The following is a 20,445-nucleotide window of genomic DNA, read 5'->3' on the forward strand; positions in this document are numbered from 1 at the left end:
TCATGGATAGCAAATAGTGATGGTTGTCCTCATTCTCAGTTTGGCAATTCAGTTATAATAGATTTTTACACTATTTAGAAAAAAGGAACAATAAAAATATGGGCTTGGAGTATTGCCATGATTTTTTTTTTCTCGGCTAAGAGCTAGACTTTTTCGGAGGTAAGGAAATAAATTAAATGCCCAAGACCCAGAAGAATCTAGCATGAATGAAGGCCTAACCCTTTAAGGGCCACAAGTGAGTACTTACAAGTGGTGCAATTTTCCTTGAATAATAGTGATGAGTCAACTAACATTTGAAGATAGCAATGATTGTCTCTATTACTAATTTGACAACTAAATTAAGATAAATTTTTCCATTATTTCGAGGAAGAAACACCAATAAAAATAATACAACAAAAATGATAATCTCTGTATTTATGACTCATGTAAATATAAACTCATAATACTATATGTTGTATGAAATTTGAAACTTAAATTTCTGAATATGTACATGATTAGTTGAAAATCTATTTGTACAGGACATGGTTTACAATCGAAGTAGACAGTAGTATCTAAAAGAAAAAATACAAGCCCTGACTGCCAATATGACTCATGTAAATATGAACTCAAAGATTTCGAATATTATTGATACTGCCACCCATGATCTGGTTTGGAAAAAATTAAAAAATACCACTGAAGTGTGTAACAAGTACGAGGACAACAGGCCATCTTAACTTCATTGAACTTGGATAAATGATATTTGTGTTGTAAAAAGCATATAAATCATAATTCTATTCGTACTACTAAAACATGAGTTTGCTGAATATGAAGTGATATAAACAATTATTCATTAGTCTCATAACATGAGTTTGCTGAAAATGAAGTGATATAAACAATTGTTCATTAGTCTCATAGTGTCTCTTTCATGGATATAAATAATGCAGTTTTTTAAAATTGTTTTCTAATTTTGAAAAGCAACTCAACAATTAAATCCATAATCCATGGGATCGAGCGAAAGGGTTTTAATTTTAAAAAGCAACTCAACAATTAAATCCATGGATCAAGAGAGAGGGTAAGAGGTACTGGAAATCTGCTATGTGCAACAAATTTCTGATTGTTTTTGTACATGTCCACAATATTCATACAATTGACAATCAACCTGCTAATCACTACATCTAAAGCCCATTCATGATTTCATTGCCAAATCCAAAGGCAACAAAAACAGTTTGAATAAAATATTCAAAAGAACTTATCATACACTTTAACTCATCCTCTACATTTTGTACTTGTTAAAACCATCAACATGCAAATCACTTAATAAGCAGAAAAGAACCGGATCTGCACGGATCCCCTGCTTTTCTTGCTTTCTGGCTCTTCTCAGGTTGAAAAACTGTTCGCTGGACAATCTTCTTCTTTGAAGTGTTGATCCGTAGATTTCAATGTTATCTTTTTAGTACGATCTGATATAATCCATGAAGATATGTAACTTTCTATGTTAAGTACGATTTGAGATAATCCATGAAAATATGTAACTTTCTATGTTAAGGAATGAAAGTCTGTTTTTTTCGTCTGAAAAAATAAATAGAAAGCGCCGAATCACACACTATTGTAATGCAGTGATTTGAAAAAGAAAAATAATTTGAAAGGCCACTTGAGATCATGGTTTATATACTGAGAATATTGAGAAGAGGATTTGCACAGTGGTAAGCAACACTACAATAATTGCCACCGCCAGAGCTAAACTTCTCTAGTAATGAGAAATGCTCCTTCATGAGCTCGGCAAACCAAACCTTGAATTTACTTCTGTACTGAACATTCACTTGTCGTTTCAGTTGCCCGAGTACATCTACCCGGCTAACGGTGACTCCCTTACATAGACCATTGAAGAGATCGGCAACCTCTGCGTCGCTCCAAAGGTAATTTGTAACGATGTTACTTCTTCTCATCACAGCCACGTCTTCATCAGAGTCCTTAAAACTTAGGTAACACGTCACATAATTGATTTTAGATGCCTTGCACACCTCAAACGCTACTAGGTTATGGAAGAGTACCTATATCTGGTCTGTGATATCGGCGGAAGACAAATTGTGGCTCTCTTAGCCTCAAATCTAATCTTCTTGATGCCTCCATCTGATCGCTCAAATTTGATCCCAGCATTTCTTAACTCCACTGCACGAGGGATGCGTTTGACGTCATTTTCTGCTCCTTCGTCTGGGCCGTTGGGGTCGATTTGATCATCACAATCAGCCCGTGCAACAAGCCCAGAAGATGCTGAACATGTTTATCTGGCTGCGGCCATGACCAATTACTCATATCGTAATTGAAAGGATAAAACTTGGAAGTGTTTTCAACCATCCTAATCTTTGTACAGGGAGAGGAATATGGATGCTCATACTTTATCTAACTTTTTGATAGAAAATAACAATGGAAATATTTCAGAATATTATAATGTTTTTCATGAAATAATGGTTGGAACAAGAGATCTCCTCACTTAGATATTTCCTATCTCTAATCAGAGATAAATTTTTAAGTGATTTTGATCATTCTATTTAATCTATTTTTAATAAGTAAGAAAAACATACACATTATTTGAATAGATAAGTGATTTTTTTTTAATGCACTAGATCTAATAAAGTTAAGAACTAATAACTTATTAACTAAATATTTTATCTTAAACTTAAAAATATTTCATTTGAAAACTGATTATAAAAAATGTTTAAGAAAACATGAAAATAATATAATTTTATAACCTTTTCAAAAAGGAAAAAAATAACATGTTTTAATATGATTACTAATATTAAAAACAACAATTATTTATTTATTTATTTTATTTTATTAATATTCAATAAATTATTTAATTAAATAATTAATATAATAAATTTCATTAAAATCATTTATACATCACAGGAAGGTCATTTACTTTAAATTCTACAACTGCTTTAACAATAATAAAAATTAAAGAACAATAAAATCATCATTAAAGTGTGGGGTATAGAGCTATAATAATGGTTCTACAATTATGAGATTTATACATTATATCTTAAAGTTAATTTAGGTTTGAATGATGAAGTTTAAAATTTTAAATTAAAAAATATTTATAAGCCAAAAATGTTGCAATGAAATATAGTCCCCCATCTCACTAAAATGCCGATTGTGAACCTTAGTGGAAGTATTACCATTTCATCATATACTGTAGAATGGGAAGTTGAAGCTATGAAATATGGTCCAGGATTATAGATTAGAAAGTTGAGGCTAAAATGTATGAAATGTTGTAAGATATATGAGTTGGAGTTCGGAAAATGAGAGTGGGAAATGTTCACATATATAACAACTTTTCTTAACAACATTTCTTTTTTATTGTGGTTCGGTAATAATGTGCATTGATGTGCATTCATTGAAGGTAGATTTTAGTATTTAATAGGTTTTTAACACAGTCACTTGTTATGTCATTATTTAGTTTTGAATATATAGATGAAATGTAGATTTTAATATTTAATAGATTCTAAACAAAATTAATTGTTATGTAATTAATTAGTTGTTCTTTGTTTAAAGATGTTTTGGAGTTTATGATTGGAATCGGGAAAAAAAATCGGTTAAGAATATATCTTTGTTGCTTAAAATTGCTTTTGAAGGCATAATTTTTTAGATAATTTAATAATTGTATTGAGATTTTACATCACAGTCAGTGACACAGTTAGGAGTTCTTAAGTCAAAGCATTACATAAAAAGGTGGGGAGTTGTAAGTTAAAGGGTTACATAAAAAAAGGTTTAGTTTAATTGATTAAATTTTTGTATTCATAAGCACCTCTAAGTATATAATCATGATGGAAATAAGTCAAAGAGTTACATAAAAAAATTTATTTCAATTGCAATTGATTGAGTTCCTATCCCTAAAACACACAACTCTAATGGAAAATCGTGTGCCCTATTGGAAAATCAATGTAAATTCTCGCATATCTAAAAAATATTGGTTAAGAATATAGATTTTTGTTATTTAAAACTGGTTTTGAATGTATTAAAAACAAAACTCTCTTTGTGTAGATTATGAAATATTTACAATTTAAATTTGTAGTTCCTCTCAAATTTATAATTCCAACAAAAATTTGTTGATTATGAAATATTTGCAACTCAAATTTGTAATTCCACTCAAATTTGTAATTCCAACAAAAAATTGTAAATCCTTCCTTTAGAGACTTTTTTTTAGAGAATTTTCCAAACTGAAATTTGTAATTCCAACCCAAACTTGTAAATCCCAAAATATGCTTGCAATATATTTAAGAAAAATACCAAATGACGAATCACAGATTCTTTAGAAAATCATTTCGTACAGATTGCTTAGCAAACCATTTCATTACTTAAGGGTCAAAACGTTAAACGACCCCTTTCGATCTTAGGAAAGTTCATAAATTGAGTTAAAACCTGAAGTTTATGTTTAAGAAGCAAGAATATCCATTGTTGGAGATTTATCTATGCCCGGATGTCGATTGGGGAACACTATTTCAACCAAGGTGTTAAACGAAAATCAAATTTAAACCATTTTGACAGCACGATTTTTTATAATCAAGAATATTGATTTCATAATAAGAATGATACGCCCCTTCATATACATACAAAACGGAACGAAATCGAGCCCTGCAAGCACTCTAGAAAGTTCACAAGAGATGATTCTAAACTATAATACTACTAGGTACCACTGATCTTCTATGAACTAAAGTAGTAATCTGTTGGGAATTTGCAATCGCCATACTCTACAACAACAAGGTAAAAAACAAATCATAAGATTAATCATCAAAAGACCTTCAATAATGGTAGCGCATATGTAGACAAAAAGTAAGCTAATCCTGGGATAATATATGAACTTACATGGACATTGGGTAATGACATAGGCAGTGCCCTGGAAGTCGCACATTCCAGTCTTGCGGCTATTCTTTTGATAATAACTATTAAAAGCATATGAAGCATGGCCTTCCAGCGTGTTAGGGTTGTAGTAAGACGTCCCGGGCTGAATCTACTTGCAATCCGCAGCCCCTTCTCCACATGCGTAGTCTAATGCCGCCTGGAGCTTACTAGTATCGATCTTGTAATTTGCAAGGCACCACGTCTCGAATGCTCGTTCTGGGGTTGTCTTGCTGCTGCGATGATGCTGCACAGAGGTGGCCAGGGTGGAAGAGGAATTGCTTCCAGAGGTAGGCGCCTGGTTGTTCATGGCTGCAGGTGTAAGAGCAATATTGTAGATGTGCTCCTTGGTTGGGTAGAACAAGCCATAGTTGCGCTCCGATGTGGGACTGGGCTTCTAGTTTTCATTAGAGAGAGCAAAAATGAAGGTGTCTAGAGAGGCATGGGGCTTGAGCGGAGTTCCAGAGTTGGAGAGGACATTCTTGATGAGGTTCCCATTGTAGGCCGCAACATTGTCAAGGTTAGCACCGGTTTCACCCTCGTCGCCCTTAGATGGCCACCCAGTCTCAGACACGACAATGTCGAGGTTCTTATACCCAAGGGCTGACATTGCAGAGAACACTACGTCGAGCTGTGCATCAAAGAGGTTCATGTACAGGAGCCCGGTGTTGCTGTCTCGGACTCTGGCACTGGGGCGAAAGAGTGCGTAGTCTAGAGAAATATCGTTGGCATCGCCCTAGTAGGCAAAGAAAGGGTAGACATCGACCATGAGAGAGGGACCCGTTTGGCTTAGAAAATTGATCATGGGCTCTATCGTGGTCTCCACAAAATCTCTCTTGAAAAGTCCGGTTGATGGCGGGAAAGAGTTCTACAACACAATGGTGGCAACGGGGCTTGACACTTTGATAATTCCGTCGAGGTTGTATTTGACAAGAGCCATGTGAATATTCTTCATGACAGGGACAATGTAGGAGGTGAAACTATTAGAATTGGCCAAGACTTCATTGCCGACAGCTATGGTCGTGATCTGGGTGCTCGGAACGTAGGCAACCTCATTCTGCTGGACCCCAGGCATAGGCTCGCGAAAGACGACGAGCAACGTTGGAGAGTTGCTCATTGGGAAGGGCAATGGTGATTTTAATGTTGGTACCACTGAATGCATGTAGAGTTGCAGGGTCTGCGTCGTAGAGCTTCAACTTGTTTGATGCCTTGGCTCTTGATCAGCGGCACTATCTTGGAAGCTAGGGAAAGATTGTTTGCTTTGTGACCAGAATTGATACCCACAGTGCCAGCCCCTGCAAACCAAAACAAAACAAAAAATGAAATTTACTCGGTCAATCACAAAAATCAAAGCTCAAAAATAAATTTTGATGAACCAGACAAGAAAATGCATTTTCTCAGCTGCAGAAGCAATGATAATCAGAGAAATTAAAGCTAAAACCGCTGCAGAGGCAACGATAGTCGAAGAAATTATAGCAAAAACCCCGGACGAACAAGACAAGAAAATGAATTTTATCAGCTGCAGTAGCAATGATAATCAAAGAAATTAAAGTTAAAACCTCCGACGAACCAAACTATAAAATGCATTTTCTTTGTCTAGTTCTCAGCTGCAGAGGCACTATAGTCAAAGAAATTAAAGCTAAAACCCCTGACAAACCAAACGATAAATGCATTTTCGTGTCTAGTTCTCAGCTACAGATGCAACAATAATCGAACAAATTAAAGCTTAAACAGTTGATGAACCAAACAATAAAATGGATTTTCTTGTCTGGTTCTCAACTGCAGAGGCAACGATAATTGAAAAAATTAAAGCTTAACCCTGGACGAACCAAACTGTAAATTGCATTTTCTTGTCTGGTCCCCGGCCGCAGAGACAATGATAATCGAAGAAATTAAAGCTAAAGCCATTACAAATCAAACGCTAAAATGAGTTTTCTCACTAGCAGAGGCAACAATAGCCAAAACCACTATAATCGCGATCAGCATCGAACTCGTCCGGAATCTCATGCTGAGCAAAGAAACTATAACGAACCAAAGCTTCTTTCAAGTTCAATAAAATATGGCAGTGCGAGTTATGAAATTCAAAATTCCAATCTGGAGCGCCATTACACAATTCAAAATTTGGTGAAACCACTGGTTTAGAGATGAAACTTGAATATTGAGCGCCTTTACAAGTTCAAACTTGAATATTGAGCGTGTTTTCAAATTCATATAACACGACATTAATGGTTACAATATTGATACGTATTCCACCTGATACACCATTTTGTATGTATCAGCAATCGAGCTCATGTATTTTATTTCGTATGATAACATTCCATGGCAATTAATATCAGATGGTATGGGGAATGGATAGCATATGATACACGACATGCCATGATACACATGCCACTCGTTTCAATGGGCATCGATACAAACAACGAGATGGGTGATCACATCATGCATATGTCCATCACTATTAACCAGAAAGTGTTGCCTGAAAATTAAATAGATGTCAGAGTGTTCATGCCCTGTGGTACATAGGGGGTGTATTAATGGAGCTATAGAGGTGGAAATAGCTCTTGCCGATTCGGACCAGGATAAAACTGCACACAGAATGTTTTCATATTTGAAGGCACACGTAAATTGTGTGGTTTTTTATAATAATGAGGTGTGAAATTTGTGTGCCTGTTGACATAAATCGTCAGTCTTTTTTTGTTGGCCCCCTCACTGACTTTGCAAACACCATGGATTTTGTGATTCTTGCTTAGCTCTGATACCATTTGTTGGAAAGGTAAAGAAGTTAAACATATAATTCACCCAAAACACACGAATTGCAACTCTTCTATTGATCACACAAAACTTGATGCTTGTAATGAACCCGGTGAAGGGTATTTATCCTTTTCCAGCTAACAACTTGCCTATAATATCTTGACATGCAACCACACACTAAAATTCGTTTATCACTTAACTCGATTTGACTCAACCCTCAACACTCAGTTAACTAACTCTTTAAGTTTCTCCAACTCAGGCGGGAGTAATTATCTTATTTTAACAAGCAGGAGAAGCAAAGATGGAGCCAAGAGAAAAGGTACCAAAGCCAGTCTTAATGCTAGTTCCAGGATGAGATCAAGATCTTGAAGAAACTAGGGTAAGTGCAACAGAAACAAAAGCAAGGGCTATGGAGACAGCAAATCCAGAAGTAGATGTTGTTCATTCAGTAGCATCTTATCAACTAGTACTACTGATAGTCGATGCTCATGGATGGATAGAATCGTAAAGAGCAAATGCTACATACCGGAGATCAATTGCATGCTCTGCCATCTATCATTCATGGATGGAATAAATGAAATGGCATATAGATATTCAACATGATTGTAAACGATGGGAAGCATTGATTCCATGTGTAAGCCCATCGCTAATGCAAATAGTCGAGATGCAAGCTTGGATCCTAACGAGAGAGATCGATTTCTTATTAAACTGACTTGCATGAGGTGTTCCTACACTGCAAACCTTCCTGTCCTATGTCTGGGCTTCTTTCCTAGCAGCACCCTTTTGTCACTATTTGTAACTATTTTCCATTGTCACTCTTTGTATCTACTTTTTGTCGCTCTTTGTAACTCAATGTAACAACTTCTTTCCTCACTTTTTGTCACTATCAAGCCTTCAAGTTAGGGTTGGTTAGTGACAAATAGTTCTAGTTCTGGGAGGTTGGTTTATGAATATCTTCCCCTTAATTGCACGCATGCAGAAAAGTAAGGAAATCTTTCTTCAGAACATAATTAGAAGCGAGCCTAACCAACTTGAAAGCAAGTGAAAAAACCTTACCGTGGTAAGAAGGTTCGCTCCTTACTGCTTGGCCAGTGGAAAGAGCCAGTTACAAACCTTCAATAAAGCCCATACATTCTTTTTCTTCTTCTAAATAAGCTACCTCGGTAATTTGTAGATAGTCTCTTTAGGGCTCTGTAACAAAATAGTGACTCGTTAGCAGCGATTAGGTAGGTCCTATGAGTTAGGACCATGACTATGATCACTGCTACTTAAATGTAATGAAGTTGACTCCATTCAATTAATCATTACAATAATCGATGCCATGATTACAAACACGTTGTATTTGCCTGTATCATGCATTGAATCTAGCATGGAGATATGGTTCATGGAGCTTTCCATAACTTGTTTTTTTTGTGGCTAGCATAGCAATGATGGTCATCTTTGTAACACAATCTATACATTTATAGTGACCCCTTCTTCGACTGAGCAAAGAAAAGGTTAACGGAATAGAATATCGGTGTGAAAGTTGACATGCTTCACCTAGTCAACCTTCCCACACTTTACCCAATCAACATCCTCAAGGCAGGGACTTGCTACCTTGCAACCCTCCTTGTTTACTATGAAAATCCAAGATCAACATTTACTTATAGGCTTTTACTTCAACGTGAGTGCAACTAGAATCCCTTTGTCGAAATAACTGCCACCTTGCTTCCCCATCGTTAAAGATCTAGGTGAAAATAACAATTAATCTTTGAGTTCCCCATCGTTAAAGGTCCAGGTGAAAATAACTATTAATCTTTAAGTTCATGGAAAACTGAGATGAGTAAAATTTAAAATGGTGGTGAAAAAAGCCAAAAATATTTTTAAAATTAAGGGGAAAACTGGTTTAGTTTTCAAAAAGGGAAAAATGTTAAATAAAATTTGAAGTTTGGCACATTATGATTCTCGCATGTTTTATTTTCCTTTTACATTTTTTTTTTAATAAAATAATAATAAAAGATAAAAATCAATTTAATTAATTTATAAAACAAAGTGTTTTCTCTAGTTTTAAAATTATTAGTTTTAAACGATCTCTTTTGTATAGTGACCCAAATTCCAAACTACTCAGTCATTGGGAGAATACATATCCACTCCAATTCATATTAAAATTTACGTGTAAATTATAATTTACATATAATATTTAGTTTAGGATAATTTTTCAATAAATATCGTAAATGTTTTAAAATATGAACTGTTCTGAAAAAAATGTTAGTTTGAGTGTATGTTGATGATTGCAGGTTCAATTCAATCAAAACATATATAAAAATGGCTAAATCAAAGTGGATTAAGTTTTATGTTTCCATCTCATCCCTTTATACTGTAAAAGGAAAACCGATACATTTTCCCTATTCCCGTTACATGTTAAATGTGATGTGATGACCCCAATTTATGTAAAAAAATGAAAAGCTACTATGGTAAAAGTCAGTAAACAGTTGTTGTTATGTGTTATGGACAAGACTGGATAAACTATTTTATTTAAAGTAATTTAAATACTTTCTTGAATTGCTGGCAGCCTCTATGAGGTGAATTTTAAAGAAAAGTGTTCAGTTATAATAACTGAAGGAAACTACCTCCCAGGAATGAGGAAAAGTCCTGGCTGGGGGGAAAGACTTTGTGCTGTGAGGACAGACAGAGAGAGGATAGACAATCTTTTTCCAAGAAGAGAAAAAGTGCAGAAGAAAAGGAGGGTTAAGTCTGGTTAGGACCAGATAACCTGGCACGTGAGTGCACAAATCCTGTTGAGGGCTGGAGGCCTGCAGGATGGCTCGGGGGGAGAACTCCGTCTGAAGGATGGATCTCATGGCTGGGTGGAGAGCTTGAATAAACAAACAGGTGACTTGCTTGTGAAACTACTTCTGACTCGGGTGAATCAGGTATGCTTCCAAGTTGACAAGTTACTGACTGAAAATGAATATACTGTGAAACTTACTATGGGTGATCCTGGATTTTATCTAGCTTGTTGAAATACTGTTAATATGCACAGTAAAATTACAAGTAGATGTTAAGGAGTCTGGACCCTAGATTCTAGATTCTGTTATTAATTATCGTAAACTTGCAGTAGGGTTTCATCATCCCAGCTAGCATTGCATATGTTATTCGACTACACGGGTGTAGTTATAGCAGAAAAGGCAGTTATAGGCCGAGAGGCGTAACCTGTTAGTGGGTAATAACCACCTTAGCACAGCCTCATTAGAGTGTCTGCGGCACTGTATCGTGCTGGCATAGCCATGGCGCTACAGATAAGGATGAAGTCTTAAACAAACGAGCATATACAAAACAGTGAAATGGAATAAGTTAACGCTCGGCCGAAGCATCGAGCACCGACTGTGGTCGGATAAACACATCAAGATAAAAGAAATAAACACCGACTATGGTCGGATAGACACATCATGATAACATAAGTAAACACCGACTATGGTCGGCTAACCCTTCAGGAGGCAGGGGATAAACATATAACGGTTTAGAAGTAAATGTTATTATGAACAGGAGAAAACTGATGAGTTAATTCAGTACAGAACTTATCATAGAAAACGTATAACATAAAAGAAACTGACAATACATTCAGTTCTAAATCTCTGAAGCTTATTGATGTGCAAATAAAGCAAGAAACGGAATCGAAATCATTAAAGGAAGAACTGTACATGTTACATGGGAAAATACAACCCTGTAATGCATATATTCACCGTTAATATATAAAGAAACAGATGCATAATATTCTGTTAACCAAGGGCGTCTGGTCCGAAGCTAGTCGGACGGAGACCAGCAAAACAATATCAGAGTCGCGTCCGGAAACAGTAAACAAAACTATATATAGTTCTTGACCATGCTGCTACTAAACTGGCAGAGTGATAGTATTAGTCCAACTATTAATAACCACTGTGAGAGAACGGCAACACAGGAAACCCAATAAATTACTTGAACTGTCGTTCCAGGTCTGTGACACAGCTGGACCAATATTACAATGTATAACAGGAAAATAAGACCAAGATATGCATGCCTCAGGGGCAGCATGTTAAGCAAATAACAGAACATAAACGTGTGCCGAAGCACTTCCATTTAAACAGAAATTAGCCAGACCTCGAGAGGTACCGAACGCCATTGGGAGGGTTCTCAGTGGAGAGATACCCCGGCGTCCAAGTAAGTAAACCTCATCGATCATGGGTCTGCATTCAAACGTAATATAACCCGTTCAAAACTCTGAAATGGAACCCTTTTATGATACGCGTAGCAGGTTAAGTGTGGAATACTCACCTGGTACGCTGGAAGATTCAAGCCTTCAGGCTTAGTCTTGAAGGACGGTTGAGAAGCAGGTGGAACAACCCCGGCTGCATGCCCTGATCACCAACAAATTCATCATAAGTTCGAACAGCAAACAACCGAAACAAAACTGTATTAAAAATGTCGTGGGCCATCATAGAGTTAAGGGATAATACCTGTTGCAGTGTTGAGGTGCACTGTGTAACCTTCAGGGAGGAAGAACGCAAACGAGACGATGGCGAAATCGAACCCGGAATTACCATAGCAGAGGGGCTGGATGAGCCGAGAGAATAAGGTGCAAATGAACCCCGGTTCTGTAGGGAAGAAATTATAAACCCTCGTAAACCCTGTCAAACCATTCCACCGTTGGATTGTAAGATGAAATCTCCACCGTTGAAGAGAGGCGGGAAGCCATTGCACTGGGACCGAGATTCCCGTCCCCGATGCATCACATGGCCTCATGAGCCGGATCAAGCCACATACCCCTTGCAAGTACGAGTGTAGTAAAGAACGGAGCGAGCTGGCACCTGGGTACACTGTGGCAGGCCATGAAGACCGTGCCGAGTTGTGGTTAGATGGTGGCTAGGTGTAGGATGTACATACATCCCTGTTGGAACACATCACCGTAAACCGTGTACACTCCATAACGTTAACAACCAAAAGCATTGCGACTTTATAAACTCATATACTTCTCCTTTAGCGTGACAAGGTTAGGTGGATTGAAATATAGGTTGTTAAGGTATAGGTTATGAATGCCCTTTTCATAACCCGCATATCTATTAACGCATGAAAATCAAATGAGCATGATGCTTGTATATTAAGTATATATATATATATATATATATATTAAAGATACCTGCTGGATACAAGTCAGGGTAAATATATATATATTGAAGTACCTGCGGGTTATATGTTAAGCGTAGACATATATAAATTTAAGTACCTGCAGTTTATATGTTAAATGAAGGTGTATATTAAAGTAATTGCAATTGTAGATATATTTATATTAAAGTACTTGCTGGTGTTATGATTGGTAAATACATGTATAAAAAAAATAATCTTAGAGATGTGACAAATTGGTATCAGAGCCCAGTTTCAACACTGTGGCCTCAGACAATCAAAGCCTGCACCATGCATAAGAAACTAAGTAATAATTCCTCTAACTGTTGTTCTGTTTATGAAGGGAAAGTACAGAGTGGCAACAGCCAACAGTTAATTAAAAAGGAAACAAGATGCAGGAAGCTGGCAACAATCTTCAAGAGAATGCAGAGCTGTGGGTACAATTGGGTGCAGAAACACGGAGTACCAACCTTGCAATCCTGGAAACTGTCCAGGAATTGAAGAACGAGATGGCACGGTTGCGAGAGGACAATGCCCGTTTAACAACAGAACAGGAAAGAATTCTGAAAAGCCTGTCGGACAGGCAGAACCCACCTCTGTCTAACCCCAGTGCAGAACAGCAGAGGGTAACAGAAGAACAAGACTATCAAATGGAACCTGAAAATTCTGATGACAAGGAAAATCACTCTGATAATGCACCTCAGCAGCAAACCTCAAAACGACAGAAAGTGGAACTGCAGGGAGAATTCCGGAAAATTAAACCCCCACACTTTGATGGTGAACAAGAGGAAGCTGCGGAAGCTTGGTTGATAAATATGAATAAGTATTTTCAATTGTATGAATATGACCACAATTTGAAGGCAAGATTGGCAATTTTTCAGTTACAAGGTAAGGCAACCTTGTGGTGGGAAGAAATTAAAATTGTCAAGGGGGTCAGTGAGCGAACCATTACATGGGAGAAGTTCCAGAAATATTTTAAAGAAAGGTACCTGACTGAGCGCTTCTATGATGAAAAGGCAAGGGAGTTTCATGACTTAAGACTGGGACAGCAGACCATGGACGAATTCATTAACCGTTTCACCTCGCTGTTACGTTATGTACCTTACATCAAGGAGGAGAAGGCCAAGGTCCAAAGGTTTGTGAGCAGTTTTCCTGCATACATAAGGGAAAGGATTGAGTTCGACAATCCTAGGACCATGGATGAGGCCATCCGTAAAGCGAGAATCTGCTACCAGCAGAGTAAACAGAAAGGGGACACTTCAAGCAAAAGGTGGAATGAGAAAAGAAGTGGTCGCATGGTTGGGAGCAGCAAAGGAAATCGCAGCAGTGGAAACAAAGGTGCTGGTAAAGGACTAAACAGTAGACCTGTTGCAAGGAATGCATCCCGGTCCAGACCGTTGGGCGAATCCAAGGCAAATGAGCAGTCTGTTAGACCAGAAGGTGAGGGGATGACCAGACCACCAGTTCAATGCTGGGGATGTGGGGGACCTCACTATGTTAAAAATTGTCCACAGCGGAAGGGGACAGACCAGATATCACAGATTCATGAGGCATCAACGGTTGGAGACGTGGCGCGTAGTGTACCCAGAATCAATGCAGCGCTGGAGGACCGTCAGGCGGAGTATCAACCATCTATGGTTGAATTCGAAGGTAAAATCTCCAACCTTTCCATAGTTGTTCTAATAGACCCAGGGGCTACTTTAAGTTATATTAGCCCGAAAATAGTAGAACAGTGTAAACTGCAAGCTGAAAAGTTTAAAAATCTGTGGCTGGTTCAACTAGCTACAGGAGCCAAGAGACGAGTCTTGGCCAAAGTAAATAATTGTTCCTTGACCATAGCAGGACAGCCAATAGTGGCAGATTTGAATGTTTTGCCGTTGGGTTCCTATGACATTTTGATTGGTATGGACTGGCTGGAGAAACACTGGTCTTTAGTCAACTGCAAGACCAAAACCATCTATTATAAGGATGACCGTGGGGAACAGCAGGAGTTGCAAGGAATCAGACACCCTGTGCAGATTCGACCTATTACAGCAACTCAGCTAGCTAAGTGTATCAAGAAGAAGTGTCAAATCTACGCTATTCAAGTGGGATACGCGAATCAGAAGGATAAAACTGCTATGCTGGGTAACATTCCGATAGTACAGGATTTTGCAGATGTCTTTCCCGAGGAAGTGCCGGGATTACCACCTAAACGGGATGTGGACTTCATTATTGAGTTGATTCCAGGGGCAGCACCTGTATCACGGGCACCCTACCGTATGAGTGTGCCAGAACTAACAGAGTTGAAAATGCAACTGCAGGAGCTGTTAGATAAAAATTACATCCGCCCCAGTGTATCACCCTGGGGAGCTCCAGTGCTGTTTGTCAAAAAGAAGGATGGCACTTTTCGAATGTGCATCGATTATCGTCAGTTGAATAAACTCACGATCAAAAATAAATACCCTTTGCCTAGGATCGACGAACTTTTCGATCAGGTAAAGGGAGCGACGGTGTTCTCTAAAATCGATCTGCGATCTGGTTATCATCAGATCAGAATTAAAGAAGAGGATATCGCTAAGACTGCTTTCAGAACGCGATATGGGCATTACGAGTTTGTGGTGCTACCTTTTGGCCTGACCAATGCACCTGCTACTTTTATGTGTTTGATGAACAGTGTGTTTCATCGGTTTTTAGACAAGTTTGTACTGATATTCATAGATGATATTCTGATTTACAGCAGATCCAGAAAGGAGCATGAGGAACACCTTAGACTGGTATTGCAAACCTTGCGAGAACATCAATTATATGCAAAGTTCAGTAAGTGTGATTTCTTCAAGGAAGAAATACAATACTTAGGCCACGTGATCACCAAGGAAGGAATTGCAGTTGATCCCGAGAAAATCAGGACTATATTGGAATGGCCTATACCGAAGGATGTGGCGGATATTAGATCCTTCATGGGGTTAGCAGGTTATTATAGAAGATTTGTTGAAGGCTTCTCGAGGGTAGCATACCCTATCACCTCCTTGCAAAAGAAGGGAAAGATATTTAAGTGGACCTCAGAATGCCAGAAGAGCTTTGAGCAGCTCAAGCATTTACTCACCACCGCACCTGTGTTAAGCATAGCTGATCCTAACAAGGATTACGTGGTCTGCACAGACGCAAGTAAGGAAGGTGTGGGAGGAGTGCTGATGCAAGAAGGAAGAGTCATTGCTTATGAGTCTAGGAAGCTGAAGGAACATGAGCAGAAATACTCTGCTTACGATCTGGAGCTGACAGCTGTCATTCATGCCCTAAAAATGTGGCGGCATTACCTTTTGGGCAGAAAATTTCTGTTATTAACAGACCACCACAGCCTAACAAACTATTTCAGCCAACCCACTTTGAACACAAGGCAAGCTCGTTGGGCTGACTTCCTAAGCGGATTTGACTTTGAAATCAAGCATCTAAAAGGGAAGGAGAACCGAGTGGCTGATGCATTAAGTCGAAAAGTACAATGCTTGTGCAAAATTTCAGTTAGTAAATGGCAGAGTACCTTATTGGACGGGATAAAAACAGCAGCTGAACAAGATGTTGTTTATCAGCAAATTAAACAGCAAATACAGAAACAATCTGTTAAGGAAATACAACAAGGGTATGAACTCGATGATGCTGAATTGTTGCACTTTAATAAAAAGTTGTATGTACCCAACGAGAACAGCATTAAAAAGCTGATTTTGGATGAATTCCATACCAGTCATTACACTGGGCATCCGGGTTACCAGAAAATGGTTACTGCCCTTCGAAAGGAGTACTACTGGCCAAAAATGAAAAAAGAGATAGCCGAATATCTAGCACGCTGTCTAGAATGTCAGCAGATTAAGGCGGAGCATTTACATCCAGCAGGGCTGTTACAACCCTTACCCATTCCGGAATGGAAATGGGAGACGATCTCCATGGATTTTATAACTGGACTGCCTAAAACAAAGAAAAATAATGATTCCATTATGGTGGTAGTGGATAAGCTGAGTAAGGCAGCACACTTCATACCTGTGCAGTCGACATATAAAGCTGTACAAATTGCTCATATTTTCATGCAGAATGTATTCAGATTGCATGGACTCCCGAAGGTGATTATCTCCGATCGGGATGTCAAGTTTACATCAACCTTTTGGAGGACATTATTTGCTGAACTGGGAACACAGCTGAACTTTAGCACAGCTTATCATCCCCAAACAGATGGCCAAACAGAGCGAGTGAATCAAGTTGTGGAGGACATGCTGAGAGCCTGCGTTATGATGAAGCCAACCCAATGGGAAGATTACCTTCACCTGGTCGAATTCGCATATAATAATGGATATCATTCTTCAACGCAGATGAGTCCTTTTGAGGTTATGTATGGGCGGAAGTGCCGCACACCCGCAAGCTGGGGTGGACCAGAGGACAGATTGCGAATTGGCCCTGATATGCTTCAGGAAATGGAGAATACGGTAAAGAAGGTGCGTTCCAATTTAAAAGCCGCTCAGGACAGGCAGAAAAGTTTCGCTGATCGAAAGAGAAGATTCAAGGAATTTCAAGTTGGGGATCATGTATTTGTAAGAATCCAACCAAGAAGGAGTACCTTGCAGTGGAGTGGATGTGCTAAACTGGCACCTCGCTACTTCGGACCCTTCCAGATCTTGGCAAGAGTAGGGCCGGTAGCTTATCAGCTTGCCTTACCAAGCCATATTAGGATCCACAATGTGTTTCATGTATCCGTATTAAAGCAATACGTATACGATCCTAAACATGTGATTCAATGGCAGAATATTCGGGTAAGAAGTAATCTGGTCACTATAAATAAACGTTCTTTAAAAACTGGAAAATAATTAAAGTTGTTGCTGCTTGCAGGTCGAACCGGAAGGCGAGGTTCTGGTCGAACCACTGACCATTCTCGACCGGAGAGAAGTGCAGCTGCGGAAACGGGTTATTTTCCAAGCTAAAGTGCAGTGGCAGCACTATGGGCCGGAAGAGGCCACGTGGGAGGACGAGGAACTCCTTAGAGAAGCTTACCCAAACTTGTTTATGGGAAACAGACATCGGGACGATGTCCAATCTCAGGAGGGGGAGATGTGATGACCCCAATTTATGTAAAAAAATGAAAAGCTACTGTGGTAAAAGTCAGTAAACAGTTGTTGTTATGTGTTATGGACAAGACTGGATAAACTATTTTATTTAAAGTAATTTAAATACTTTCTTGAATTGCTGGCAGCCTCTATGAGGTGAATTTTAAAGAAAAGTGTTCAGTTATAATAACTGAAGGAAACTACCTCCCAGGAATGAGGAAAAGTCCTGGCTGGGGGGAAAGACTCTGTGCTGTGAGGACAGACAGAGAGAGGATAGACAATCTTTTTCCAAGAAGAGAAAAAGTGCAGAAGAAAAGGAGGGTTAAGTCTGGTTAGGACCAGATAACCTGGCACGTGAGTGCACAAATCATGTTGAGGGCTGGAGGCCTGCAGGATGGCTCGGGGGGAGAACTCCGTCTGAAGGATGGATCTCATGGCTGGGTGGAGAGCTTGAATAAACAAACAGGTGACTTGCTTGTGAAACTACTTCCGACTCGGGTGAATCAGGTATGCTTCCAAGTTGACAAGTTACTGACTGAAAATGAATATACTGTGAAACTTACTATGGGTGATCCTGGATTTTATCTAGCTTGTTGAAATACTGTTAATATGCATAGTAAAATTACAAGTAGATGTTAAGGAGACTGGACCCTAGATTCTAGATTCTGTTATTAATTATCGTAAACTTGCAGTAGGGTTTCATCATCCCAGCTAGCATTGCATATGTTATTCGACTACACAGGTGTAGTTATAGCAGAAAAGACAGTTATAGGCCGAGAGGCGTAACCTGTTAGTGGGTAATAACCACCTTAGCACAGCCTCATTAGAGTGTCTGCGGCACTGTATCGTGCTGGCATAGCCATGGCGCTACAGATAAGGATGAAGTCTTAAACAAACGAGCATATACAAAACAGTGAAATGGAATAAGTTAACGCTCGGCCGAAGCATCGAGCACCGACTGTGGTCGGATAAACACATCAAGATAAAAGAAATAAACACCGACTGTGGTCGGATAGACACATCATGATAACAGAAGTAAACACCGACTGTGGTCGGCTAACCCTTCAGGAGGCAGGGGATAATCATATAACGGTTTAGAAGTAAATGTTATTATGAACAGGAGAAAACTGATGAGTTAATTCAGTACAGAACATATCATAGAAAACATATAACATAAAAGAAACTGACAATACATTCAGTTCTAAATCTCCGAAGCTTATTGATGTGCAAATAAAGCAAGAAACGGAATCGAAATCATTAAAGGAAGAACTGTACATGTTACATGGGAAAATACAACCCTGTAATGCATATATTCACCGTTAATATATAAAGAAACAGATGCATAATATTCTGTTAACCAAGGTCGTCTTGTCCGAAGCTAGTCAGACGGAGACCAGCAAAACAATATCAGAGTTGCGTCCGGAAACAGTAAACAAAACTATATATAGTTCTTGACCATGCTGCTACTAAACTGGCAGAGTGATAGTATTAGTCCAACTATTAATAACCACTGTGAGAGAACGGCAACACAGGAAACCCAATAAATTACTTGAACTGTCGTTCCAGGTCTGTGACACGGCCGGACCAATATTACAATGTATAACAGGAAAATAAGACTAAGATATGCATGCCTCAGGGGCAGCATGTTAAGCAAATAACAGAACATAAACGTGTGCCGAAGCACTTCCATTTAAACAGAAATTAGCCAGACCTCGAGAGGTACCGAACGCCATTGGGAGGGTTCTCAGTGGAGAGATACCCCGGCGTCCAAGTAAGTAAACCTCATCGATCATGGGTCTGCATTCAAACGTAATATAACCCGTTCAAAACTCTGAAAATGGAACCCTTTTATGATACGCGTAGCAGGTTAAGTGTGGAAGACTCACCTGGTACGCTGGAAGATTCAAGCCTTCAGGCTTAGTCTTGACGGACGGTTGAGAAGCAGGTGGAACAACCCCGGCTGCATGCCCTGATCACCAACAAATTCATCATAAGTTCGAACAGCAAACGACCGAAACAAAACTGTATTAAAAATGCCGTGAGCCTCCATAGAGTTAAGGGATAATACCTGTTGCAGTGTTGAGGTGCACTGTGTAACCTTCAGGGAGGAAGAACGCAAACGAGACGATGGCGAAATCGAACCCGGAATTACCATAGCAGAGGGGCTGGATGAGCCGAGAGAATAAGGTGCAAATGAACCCCGGTTCTGTAGGGAAGAAATTATAAACCCTCGTAAACCCTGTCAAACCATTCCACCGTTGGATTGTAAGATGAAATCTCCACCGTTGAAGAGAGGCGGGAAGCCATTGCACTGGGACCGAGATTCCCGTCCCCAATGCATCACATGGCCTCATGAGCCGGATCAAGCCACATACCCCTTGCAAGTACGAGTGTAGTAAAGAACGGAGCGAGCTGGCACCTGGGTACACTGTGGCAGGCCATGAAGATCGTGCCGAGTTGTGGTTAGATGGTGGCTAGGTGTAGGATGTACATACATCCCTGTTGGAACACATCACCGTAAACCGTGTACACTCCATAACGTTAACAACCAGAAGCATTGCGACTTTATAAACTCATATACTTCTCCTTTAGCGTGACAAGGTTAGGTGGATTGAAA

At 39.0% G+C, this 20,445-nt stretch overlaps 1 protein-coding gene and 1 pseudogene across 3 annotated transcripts; both read right to left on the minus strand.

Moving 5' to 3' along the window:
* Window positions 1-1,643: 1,643 nt before the first annotated feature.
* LOC149212653 (glucan endo-1,3-beta-glucosidase 3-like) lies at window positions 1,644-6,783 on the minus strand (annotated as a pseudogene).
* Window positions 6,784-11,476: 4,693 nt separating this feature from the next.
* LOC149212654 (uncharacterized) lies at window positions 11,477-20,154 on the minus strand. Of its 3 annotated transcripts, XM_089390637.1 has the most exons (5): window positions 19,897-20,154; window positions 19,715-19,797; window positions 12,099-12,458; window positions 11,917-11,999; window positions 11,477-11,828 (listed from the first exon to the last, which is right to left on the minus strand). In XM_089390637.1, the coding sequence occupies exons 3-5, from the start codon at window positions 12,382-12,384 to the stop codon at window positions 11,814-11,816; spliced, it is 384 nt and encodes a 127-aa protein (XP_089246763.1). In that variant the 5' UTR covers window positions 12,385-12,458; window positions 19,715-19,797; window positions 19,897-20,154; the 3' UTR covers window positions 11,477-11,813. The 3 variants fall into 3 exon arrangements, 2 of the variants coding, with proteins under 2 accessions (XP_089246763.1, XP_089246762.1); XM_089390636.1 differs by having other exon boundaries at window positions 11,477-11,999; XR_016250257.1 differs by lacking the exons at window positions 11,477-11,828; window positions 11,917-11,999; window positions 12,099-12,458 and adding an exon at window positions 19,360-19,625 and having other exon boundaries at window positions 19,897-20,135.
* Between the last annotated feature and the right edge of the window lie 291 nt (window positions 20,155-20,445).

This window comes from Pinus tabuliformis, chromosome 1_1, assembly GCF_031772625.1.
Source record: "Pinus tabuliformis cultivar Carrire ecotype Pingquan chromosome 1_1, CPIR1, whole genome shotgun sequence".
NCBI lineage: Eukaryota > Viridiplantae > Streptophyta > Pinopsida > Pinales > Pinaceae > Pinus > Pinus tabuliformis.

What these genes read in the sequence shown, in the direction of transcription:
- LOC149212654 (XM_089390636.1), bottom strand. Translation starts at nt 12,384, where the DNA reads ATGAGGCCATGTGATGCATCGGGGACGGGAATCTCGGTCCCAGTGCAA. An exon ending in GCACCTCAACACTGCAACAG is followed by an intron (nt 12,000 to 12,098) that starts GTATTATCCCTT and finishes GTTGGTGATCAG; the next exon opens with GGCATGCAGCCGGGGTTGTT.